Genomic DNA, 12107 nt, shown 5'->3' on the forward strand with positions numbered 1-12107 from the left:
CCAGTTCAATAACTGCCAGTACAAGTGACAAGGGAAGCTATTTTAAGTAAATGTGCTGAAAACAAGCTCCCCAGCTACATGATGGCTTCATTGAAACCAAATATGTTTGGTATGAAACATTTTGTATTATCGAACCCACACTGATTCCAGTGCTGGATTTACCAATACATGCACATAGAGGGCAACTTAGAGGTGCCCCCTAAAAACCTAACAGCCACTGGTGTGCTCGCTGACTGGTTTCTGCCAGCTTGCCACCCGAGACACTGTTCTGACCTCCTAGGGTGAGAGCCTTCTGCTTGCAAGAGACACAGAACAAAAGCCTATCTGGGAAGAGGGTGCCACACCCCTTTCCACAGAATGACCTGCTGATTAGCCTTCCTAGGCCGGCAAGCTTCAAAGAGCTGCCGCTTTTGAAATGCAAATCTGGCACCCCTCATAGAAGAGATTCAAGAGCCCCTTTGGCACTGAGACAGGTGGCAAAATTAGCTAGTCAGGTAGGCGTGCCACCACCAGGCTAGTAGCAACCCTAGGCTGGGCTAAACTGAGGTGAACGTGACTTTTCAAAATTAGCCATCTTTGTGATGGCATACGTAAGAATTCTGGAGCAGGGTTAAGCCCACTTCCCACAGGAAGTGGTACTTGAGGGGGAGTAGTGACCCGAAGGGTCGGTAGCCCATTGGCTACTACCCGAAACTCCAGTAACACCCCTAAATTCAGTATTTAGGGGCGCCCGTGGAACCAGGCAATCAGATCGTATTGACCTGAAAAACAAAGGACGTGAGTCTGATCCTGCACGAACTGAAGATTCAGCAAATGACCTGGTGCCAACCCTGCCGGCCTGCCTGCTAACTTTGCCAAGTGTGCCAAAAGTCAACTTGTCCTGCAGCTGCGGAGCCCCCAAAGCCTAGGTGACCTGCCAACACTTCACCCAGGAACCAAGATCTCCAGAGTAATAGCGGACCTGCTTCCCTGCATCCTGCAGTCAACCTAAGACTTCTGCGAGGACTCTGTGACCGCAGAAAACCGACGCCTGAAGACTCTACTACACCCGTCACCCCAAGCCCATGTTGAAGTGGGCCAAGTGTGTCATTGTGGTTCACCAGCCCTCCAGGGACCGAGTCCACCATGGTTTCCAACCCAATTAACTCCCTGACGTCGCCTGCAGCCTCTGTACGCAGACCCCTTCTACCGTGACTGCTCCAGTGAAGGAAAATACGACGCCTAAAGACACTCCTGGACCCGTCACCCCTGGGCTGTGGAGTAGAGGACCATATGTGTTCCTACATCCAGAGCATCATGAAGCCTGAGCCCCTCTGTTGGTTCAGCCAGACTGGACTCCCAGTCCGAGCCTGCATCCTTTTTACGCAAAGACTGATCCCCATAGAGTAACATTGGGCTCCCAATGATGTTTTACACCTCTGTACCCGACGTGCCCCCGCTGGAGGTGTTCTGCAGTTGCTGCCTTGGACCTTGCCCACCGCACACCTTAACTCATGGAGATTGGTCCTGTACGTCAATGTACTATACCTGAATGCTGCATTGACTTTTCATCCCATAGAATAACATTGCAGCTTCCAGAAATTGCATTGTGTCGACTTTTTGAACTAAAAAGAGTTCCTATTTAAAAAAATGCTTACATTAACAATTTTCTTCTGAGGCCTAAACATCTATAAAGATGCGTGCTATTTTTATAAATTGGCGTGGATCTTCATCTTGAGTCGTGTGTCTCATTTATTGACCATTGTGTGGATTTTCAGATGTCTTGCACTCCTCTGTGATAAGCCTACGGCTGCCCCGCCACACTACCCCCCCTAGCAGGGCACCTTGGGATTGCCATAGCAAGCCGCTGTCCACTTACGAGGGGAATCCCTGGACTCCTCACACAATATATCTCTTTTGATATCTTATATAAAGAGCCAGCTTCCTAAAGTTAGTTTTTTGTCTCCTATATTTCCATTTACAGTTCCGTATATCAAACACACAAAAGGTGATGTGAGGAATGCTTGCAAATAGTATAACCACAGGCAATCACTCAGGGCAGCATTCCAACACCTCATTTTTTGCCCACTATGCCACTTCAGATTTGATCCATCTGTATGCAAATCAGCCTTGGTCCTGCTCCAATAAGAACAGTTATTTTACCTATTACGCCACCTCACAAAAACATATGATGGGTTGGAATGCTAACCAGAATGATTGCCAGTGGTTAGAGTTTTGCAACGATTTCTCCCAACACCTTTTGTGTGTTTGATGTAACGCTCTAAGGGCCCAGGGTATGTTGAGATGTGGGTCTAATGCTCACTGTGTAACTGGAACCAAGTTGCAGTCCACTGCAGAGGACCAAATAGGTTGAAACTGGTCTTGGGTTGTTTGTGTTCCGTTCCAGAGAGGACCTGGCTTGGCAGTTCAGGCTGGACTGTTACTATTTGAGTGGGCCAAGGCTGATTTGCATATAGCTGTGTGTAATCTGAGGAGGCATGGTGAGCAACAAAATGATGGGTTGGAATGCTACCCTGAGCGACTGCCAGTGGCTAGGTTATTACCACTACGAAAAGGGGAACCCCTGTATGAATAAAGGTAGAGCAGCAGGGGATAAATCACAAATAAACACAAAAGACTCTGCTGTACCTATATGTTTTGATACCTCGCAATAAAGTCGATTATTGAAAAAGACCACGCTTGCTAGACCATGCCGTCAAATTATAACGCGAATCTGATAATCACATTGATATTTTGTCTTTTCTTTATTTACAAATTAATTGAAACAAATCAGAAATGTATCCATCATGTGTTGAGAAAAGAGGTTCAAATAGCAAGAAAACATCGGAAACCTGCTAAAGCATAATTCCCATGGACAATCTAGGACACAAAACATTCAAACACTTTCTCTTTCATTCAAAACCATTCAAACCAAGAACACACATTAAACGAACATACATCCTAAAATCTGGAAAGTCATAATTCAGATGCCCAAAAGTAACTGGCATATCTCATTTAAATCCCTAAAAAAACGAAGAATAATAATATGCTGTTGATAATGATTTATAGTAAAAGTCTATAGAACTGACATCAATATATTGAAATGTTAAATAAACATGTTAATTTGAGACATATAGGTACAGCAGAGTCTTTTGTGTTTATTAGTGGCTAGGTTATTTGCATGTATTACTGTGATCACCTTTTGTGTGTTCATAGTTCTGTATATTCATGGTCGGCTATTCAATTTGACTAATTTGCCATTTTACCATGTTTGTAATATTGTAATTGGTTTATTATTACCTGTTCAATACAGTACTTATTAAAATATTGAATGCTGCCTATGTAAATACATTTTCAGTATTCCTTCAAATTAATATGGGTACATGAGCACAAAAATGGGAAAATAATCAGGATTTCATGGAAAAATGCAAAACAAAAGTACAAAATACACTCAATATCATATTGACAAAGCAACAACCCTTATCTTCACCTACCTTAGGTTTGATATGGAAGGACCTGTGCCCTCCGACTGCAATTTGCTTTTTCATTACACTGAAGTGATTGAATCTACAGATCAAAAGCCCTGAACTGTGTGCTCGCAAATTGAAGTCAACATCATTGCAGGTAAACCTAAATAAGACAGAAAAACAAAAAAGTGTGAGTACATTAATGGAAAGACCCACCTTCTCCCTCATTTATACCAATTAGTCTACCTCATCCATCTTAATCTTGGCATTTCTTTACATATATTTAGGTTACACAGAGGAAATAATTAACTGAGAAATCTGTAATTAAAAGGAACATGGCCACTTCATGGCACTACTTGAATTTACCGCTTTACTGTCGCATACATTTGCACACAAAGGATGACAGAATACCACAAGTAAGTGACTTCATGTACAATAAGATGCAAATTGGCTGTGGGGAGAAACAGTGTTTTCAATGATTGGCATTTTGTAGCAATTTGATATTATAGTAAAATTCTTTTAAAAAAATCTAATCGAGCCATCAGTGTTCAGTATATTTCTAGTTATTCAATATCCAAATTATGAATATAGTTGATGGAACTTGTTTATATAATAATTCATGGCATAACACTCCCAATCAATAATCGAAATGTCTGTTATAAAGATGAGTGATACTTTTGGTGTTTAAGAATACGCATGAGACCTCCAGTCTCTCTTTCTCATCACAGTCCTGATGTGTAATGTGAGTCCTCTCCAGAAGACATACAATTCACTTGCCAGTTCTACTTTTTTGTTGCCCACCTTTTCTCTTGCTAGACCTTTCTGCATGGTTCCAAAAAGCCTCCTGTGGGTAACCAAGCAAGAGACGCTGGAATACAAATGCCAAAAGGAGTTTTGGAAGTACTGTGACTAGCACACCTCAACTGTGAGTAATCAAGATCACCAATAAGTTATCGCGACATTTGCACGGTTGAACCTTCCTGCTATATGGGGTGTTCCATTCTGCTGAAATTCTGGATAAATGCAGATAATGTTTTAACATGCTGAATATTTCGATAAAAGACTGCATTATGTGGTTAGGAAGGAAATTAATACCTATTTTGTTCACTTCACTCTTATCATTCTACACATATTTCTGCAGTAAGCACACTGTGAATCCGCCACACAGTCTGTGCAAATTCTGTATATATTTTCATGAAGTTTAAAGTAATAGGGGCTATAGATAAAATATAAGGTAATTGCTGAGAAAAAAATTGCAGAATTCCTGAAAACTCTCCATCTCGCTTGGATAATACTTTTCATGAAATAAAGCACCTCTGAACTATATAATGAATTTAGACACAACTCCTGTAAAATCTTAACAACACATCTCAGAATGGAAAACCTTTTCAATAAAGTTCCAATCAAATGCTCTCAAACTAAAAACCTCTTTCTTTGGACCCTTCCAAATGTGTGCAGAATTCTTCCCTGTTTACAAGAGCGCTGCTGAAGTTTTTCAGTGAATGATTTCATAGAGTTTGCCAGTGAAATTCACAAAAAATATCCATGGAAGTTTCTATTCGTAGTGATTCTTTGGCAATTTCAGCTGGCTGCTAACTGATAAGCACAGTGCTCTGTCCCTTTTGGCACTTCTGATAGTATTGCAGCAACATGCCCTACTCATTTTCCCCAAGTCATGTCAAAGTTAAGATATATGCTTTTTATTTTCAATCCTCCAATATGTTACTTTTGGTGCCACTGCCAAAACATCTACCTACATAAATACTGCATCCACTGTCTGAACCATCACCATATAATCAAGGCAGCGGATTAAATATTTACTTACTTTAACAATATAGTGGTAGTCAACGGCTAATATAGGGACATAGAACCATAAATTTGTGGTTAACTAACTGTAGCCTATACCATTTGTTGGATACTCCAGTTCTCATTTTTGTCTTTTCCGGAAAACTAATACCAATGTGCAAACGATGTTTCAATGTAGGGCAGCCAAAGGAAATTTTAGGAATCTTAGCTGAGGAGTTACTGCTTGGCCTAACCCAGAAAAAAACTTCTGGGACAAAACAGGGTTCCTTACAGAACTCAATGGTTGCACTCTGGTTTCTTCTTTGTGGCTGCTGCTACAGTGAGACTGGTATCAAGCTGCATCTTACAGTATTGTTTTACCACACAATAATGAAGAAGGACGCAGCATAGTTAACAAACATTCATCAAATACACTGCATGGAATTGTGAGCTTTGCTTGACTTTGAGATTCCGATTGTGGAGTTACATATTACTGGCATACTCAAGTGTTCTCTGTTTGTTGTGCTTGCTTATTACATGTTTCCTGCTACTTTACATTGTAATGCCATTGCTCACTTCATGGCTTCCAAATGCTCAATGGGACTCTTCTTGGCATGTGGCCTAACGACTAGAACGGTCAGCCTCGAAGATGGGAAACCTGGTTCTATTCTCAGTATGGACACTCAGCCACCTGTGTTTCTGGGCAAATCGCTCAATCTTCCCGCAGGGGTGTGGAATTTAATAAAATTTCTACTTGTCCATGGGGCAAGTTGCTTCATAAATCTACTTGTCCTGTAACAAAATCCACTTGTCCCTTTTGTGCCATGTAATATGGCGACAAATTACAGCAGCAATCTCATTAAGCAAGAGTTCTGATAAAGCCTCTCTAATTATGCCAGGGCTTGTACCATAGTAGGGTTTGAATACTAGCAATTCCCTTATGTTACTACGTTTCTGCAGGTCTACATACTGGGGCTGAAGGTGGTGGTAAGCAATAGTTCAAGGGTTGGAATGCCCTTTTGAGTCTGTGCAAACCTACTAACTTGCATGTTTTAAGGGTTTTCACCAACTCTTTTCTAATCTTTTCCCATACTGAAAAAGGTTGGAAATTTACTCCTGGCAGTGGCAGACGTAAAACTTCTTCCGGGTTGGGAAAAAAGTGGTTGGAGGAAAAGTGAACTTGAAACATTCAGATTTTCACATGAGCAAATCTACACAAGCACATTTGCTCATGCTAAAATGCAGTTCACATATATTTTCTAGGAGTACCATTTCTTGGCCTACTTCTGTAAATTCTTGTGAATTCACGGAGACTGTATATATGCACGTAAAGCATGGATATATACCATGGATGCACTTTTGAGACTTTCTTTAATAATTGGGCCTCTAATTAGGCCTGGGGTTAACCATGACCTTTTGTTTTTAGTAACATTATGTGTCTCTCTCTGTCTCTCTCTCCATCTATCAGCTGGCTTCACTGTGAGTGACAGTATTCTGCTCTATTACAAGGAGCATATTGGCACACAAAGTAGTTTTGTTCAGCACCTGAACTGCTGTGGCAATGTGTGCTTTTTGAGACCACAAACAGTTTTTTTGCTTTTTCCAATGCTTTTTAGAATGGCGAGGGCCCTACAGCTCCCACACAGATAAGGTTTTACAAAAACCATGCCTAAACAAGTCACGCATTGACAAAACCAAAAGCCTGACCACCAATTTCAGACCTACTGGCTTTGCCAATGCTTGTTCATTTTTGTTTCCCACAATCGTATTTTAACTGGTTACACTGATTTTCCATTATGAATATTTTTGGGAAATACAAGCATACATCAACATGTTACTAAATGCTGCTGCTAAAATCTTCCAGTAATTTAGAAAAATATTTTTTTCCTACTTTTTTTTGTGAACTTTTTATTTTGAAAGCAAAGAATCATCACTATTGCTTTCAAGCTTCTGCAAATATTTGCATATAATCAGACAGCATTCTGGGAGCATTATACAAAGCCTTATATTACTAAACTTTGAAAACGTGTGTACATGTTTATACTGGAACCACCGTCAGTAGTGCAGGCTGAGCTGATAACATTTACTTTTTGTGCTCACCCTAATAATAAAGGCTTTGCATTAATGAACCATAAATACAAGTTTGAACAGTGTTAACACATGAACACACCTGTTACCTTAACTGTAGACAATGCCCTTCCTTGATCCATAATGTGGTATTGTAAACTGGCAGCTAAAGGGTTTGTGCTGTAGGGGGTTGGGCCTACTTGTTCCAAGGACAAAATAGACATTAAAACTTGTTGCTCTTGACCCCAAACAATAGGTCCCGGCTATAGGAGTTCCACATCCCTGTCCCTACCAAAATTAATTTGTCCGTCTGTAATGCAACTGGTGCTCATGTAAAGCAATCTGATACCTTCAGGTTGAGTTCGCTCTACATAAAACTCTCCCCCCAAAAAACCTCTATCCTCCCTTTCAAGTCAATTCTCGCTACATGGCTTTAAAAAGCTCATTGTGTCTCTTGACAGCGTTCTAAGCCGCCAGCCTCACTTTCAAGTCATTTGTCGCTAGATGGCTTTTATCAGCGCAACCCATCTCTGCCTGGGATATCCTTCTTCTGCGAAGAACTTCAGCTAGCATCTTTTAAAAACAAAGAAGTGTTTTAATTGACCTTATACAGTAACTACACATGTTTTGTCAAGTCTCAAATGTAATTATTCTGTGATGTAACAGAATTAGATGCAGGATGCATGGCTCCTGGTATGTTGTTATTTAAAAATATGAAGGTATTAATATAAAAGGTTTAAAAATGTTAGTTAGAATCAAAGTTTAGCATATTAGTAAACATTAGCTTGCTTGTGCAAAGCTTGGGCTGTTCTTATCGCCCTAATGATTCCCGTGTTCGTTTGGTAACTGAAGACACCAAACGTCAGCAAGTGCAGTAAGGTATGCAAGTGTTAATATTTTACACAGTAAAGCCCTCGCATTGTTTACTTATAATTGAGGTCTCGTATCTCACTGGATCTGAAGAGTTATGTTCATTATGAAGACCGTGTTATGCACCGGAGACTTTGTTGACCAGAAGGCAAGACGAGTCCAGAGAGATTTTTCTTTTTCTTATCAAGTACCCTTTCCTCTGTCTTCCTAAATCTATTCTGATTAAATCATCACAGTATCAGATATCAGAAGGTAAACTGGGGCATGGAGTTTTTGCAATGCTCTTGCAGACTCAGTAAGTCAGTTGTGACAGCTCACCTTTGGAGACTGCCAGACCATTAGGAGAAAACCTTAGCTTTCCAATAAATTCCAAAGGAGCAAAATAAAAAAAACAGTAAAACAAGCATTATCATTCAACACCCAAAGAATAAGGAACATACTTCCAGAAGAGATTCAGTTAGGTCATAATCTGTTTTCTTCTGAATGATGAATTTATTTTTTATTAATGTTTAGTCACCGTCTTTAAAACATATAGGGGCAGATTCATGTTAGACTTGCGCCACTTTTACGCCGCCATTGCGTCACTTTTGTGACGCAGCGGCGGCGTAAACCCTGCGCCACGTTGCGCCCCATTTACATCGTGACGCATCTATGGAGATGCGTCACGGTGTAAAGCCCTGCGCCACATTGAACCTGCGTCAGGTTTAATGTATGCCGAGTGGGCGTTCCATCGGAAAAAGCCTCGGAAAAGTGACGCAGTGAAATCTACAAGATTTCACTCAGTCACTTTTTCGACGCTGCTGCGTCAAAACCTTGCGCCTGCTCGAAGCAGGCGTAAGGCATGACGCAGCATGTTAGGTATGGGCAGCCCCTAAACATGGCTGGAGTTGCGTCGTGCTTGCGACACGACTCCAGCAATGCGCCGCCCTTCCGCCATCAGATGCGTCACGCATCTGTTTATCCTTGCACCACGATGCGCTGCATTGTAAATGCGGCGCATCTGTGGTGGCGCAAGGGTAAACTTGCGTGACACATCTTTCCTGGCACATCCCTGCTGATTTGCAGGGATGCGCCAGGAAACATAAATCTGCCCCATAGTCCTTAAAAACACTTTTTATATAATTACGCCATATAAATACCAATTCATCATAGTACACTAAAAGCTCTGCACCTCTACTATTTAAACTATAAGACACTAATCCAAACAATTTTAAGAAACTTAGCCAGTGCACAAGTCACATCAAAAAAATCCATCCTTAGGAGAAGTTCCAGTGCATCATTCCGACATTTAAAGTTATACTTTTTAAAAAGAGGTTTTAAAATCAAGCAGCGTGGCCTATAAAAATGACGGCAATCAATTAAAGAAGGAACGTTAAGGTTATGCTATGGCAACCCACATGTGCAGTTATTCTCTTGATCTAAAATTGCTTCACATTTTTCAGCTCTTACATACCGCATATTTAAACCTGCACAGAACTTTAATAGTAATAGTCGTAACCAGCCATCCGGTAATGCTGATAAATACGGGAATACATTAATATTTTCCTATGAATCTAACATGTATTGTGCAGAGGGTTTGCTCCTTAAATATTTCAGGTCAGCCAATCTAGATTCTTTTTAAAGGCTAATTTTTATCCTGCTTTAGGGATTGGGGCTTCAGCTCTTTTTAAGTCTAGATTTAAGGTGCCTGCAATGTCTTCCAATCTTTTCTTAACCTTCCTTGCCCACTGTAGTCCACTTCTTTCTATTTCAGTGGCACAGCAGGCTGATATCTTCTGGGTATTTGGGACCAATAACTTATCCCAAAAACGCAGAGTTGTTTTATAGGCTAGGAAGTTCCAGGCTTGCAATTTTGCTCATAATCTTATTACCTGGGACATTGCACCTTTAGGGAGGGCCAACCATTTTTTCAGACATTTATTTTCACACCTGTCCCAGCTTCCCTCCATACTAATGGCTAACAGCTCGGCCCCATAGAGACTTTGCGTAGGGACCATTGCGTTATAAGCGGTTAAGTGGGGGGACCAGGAGGGGCCGCCATAAATCTTTTTAAATCGTAGCTAATGACCTCGATTCCACTGATTCTTTATGTAAGGTCTAACTGAACTGGCTGGTAAATGACATGCCCAGATACTTATAGGAGGACACAACCTCAACTCTACTGTTGCCTAGCTGCCAATAATATGATTTCCTTTTTCCCCCAAACATAATTATCTTTGTTTATCCCATGTTTATCTTCAATTTGTTAGCCTCGTAATAATGATTATACTTTTTTAACTTCCTCTGAAGGCCTATTTGCGTCACATCCAGAATTGCCACATCATCTGCATAGAGTAGGCATGACACATGTTATATTATGTTATATATTACTTATAAAGCGCACGTACACCAGATTGGTTTCATGGCGCTACTCTAAGGGATGCCATAGTCCTGGACTTTACTCGTATGCCTGTCTAAATAGCCATGTTTCCGTGAGATCCGTGCAGGATCTAATTTCTGAGGGCAAGGAATTCCAGTATCTCGGGCCTAATACGGCGAACCTTGTTCCACCGAGACGCTTCAACTTGAATGACGGAGAGGGCAGAAGATACAAGTGGGCAGATCGCAGATTGCGGCTCGGGGTGTATCTTTCAATCATACTGTCAACAAATTTGGGGCACTTGCCGTTCAGGGATTTAAAGATGATACATCCCACCTTGAAGGCGCATCTCTGAATTATAGGGAGCCAGTGCAACTTCCTCATAAGAGGTGTGACATGTTGACACCTATTTTCCCGCAGGATTAGTCTTGCTGCCTGATTCTGTACCAATTGGAGTCGGTGGACAAGATTAGCTGGAATGCCGAAGTATAGAGAGTTTTTCATATAAAGTTTTTGGTAGAACTGAGCGTATTCATTGAAAAAGAGGTCACGTGAACAAATTGCTTCTATAGGTGCCGTTAATCATTTAGTTCACGAGGGGGTATTTAATTAGCATATCGCACGTTAGTGGAGGATTATCATGAACACAACAAACAGTATGAGGAGATTTTGTTGCAGTTTGACGGTTTGTTAAGGTAACATCTATGGAGTATTGCAGTTTACAGATACGGGTTGAGGGGAATATTTAAAACATTGTTGGGAGGAAAGAAGGGGTTGGAAAGTGAAAACAAATTTTTGTTAGACGGGTACATTTTATATTTTTGGCACAAGAGCATGTTCTCATGACTGAGGGGGTGAATAAGTGCGTATTTGTAGAGGGTTTTTTTCATTCATTCGTTTTTTCATTATTTCATTGATTCTGAAACAAGGGTGGATAAGTGAGATGTTTTGTAGTATTGTTTATTTTTCAATGGTTGTCTTATGATATGTTGGTTTAGTGGTCTCTTTTACTTTATTGTATAGATCCCTGACGAAGAGCCACACAGGCTCGAAATACATTGGATATTAATATACACGTCTTTTCCATGAAATGATTGACTTCAAGCGGAACGTGTTGTTGTATGAAGCCTGGATGGGCACACAGCGCATGAGAAGATTTTGAATAAACTGTTTGAACGAAATCATCCTGTCTCCGCAGTGATTTAAAGAAAAGCTCATAAGTTTTGGAAAAATAAGTGTAAAATATTCGGAATAGTGTGTCAAGTATGGATTACCTGGATTAACTGATATACTGGTGGGGCTTTTCCCACATGTAGCAGTGCGACAGTTTGGAGCATAATTAAAATGCTCTGGTTCATGTTTACTTCAGTATTCACTGTGATTGGAGGTGTTTCACAGTCGCTGATCGCACGCACTCCCGATTCGAATGAATTAACTAAATATTTACAAATAAAAGGGAAGGAGTGCATCCTCATTGATGTTTACTGCTTAGAAATTATTTTCGCCTCCACGAGGTATGCACCCCAGCGTTTATGAAATCGTTTGATTATGAAGCACAGAGAATACGTTAAAATTGTCAC

The 12107-nt window shown here is 40.7% G+C and overlaps 1 protein-coding gene across 3 annotated transcripts in view; it reads right to left on the reverse strand.

Annotated features, from left to right (window-relative positions):
* Positions 1 to 12107, reverse strand: part of GREB1 (growth regulating estrogen receptor binding 1) — a 637715-nt gene that overhangs the window by 52238 nt on the left and 573370 nt on the right. For all 3 annotated transcript variants that reach the window (XM_085610685.1, XM_085610682.1, XM_085610683.1), the window contains one exon: positions 3474 to 3609. In XM_085610685.1, coding sequence (XP_085466811.1) covers positions 3474 to 3609 — 136 coding nt within the window. The remainder of the gene's footprint in view (positions 1 to 3473; positions 3610 to 12107) is intronic.

The sequence above is a fragment of the Triturus cristatus genome, chromosome 6 (assembly GCF_964204655.1).
Source record: "Triturus cristatus chromosome 6, aTriCri1.1, whole genome shotgun sequence".
NCBI classification, from domain to species: domain Eukaryota; kingdom Metazoa; phylum Chordata; class Amphibia; order Caudata; family Salamandridae; genus Triturus; species Triturus cristatus.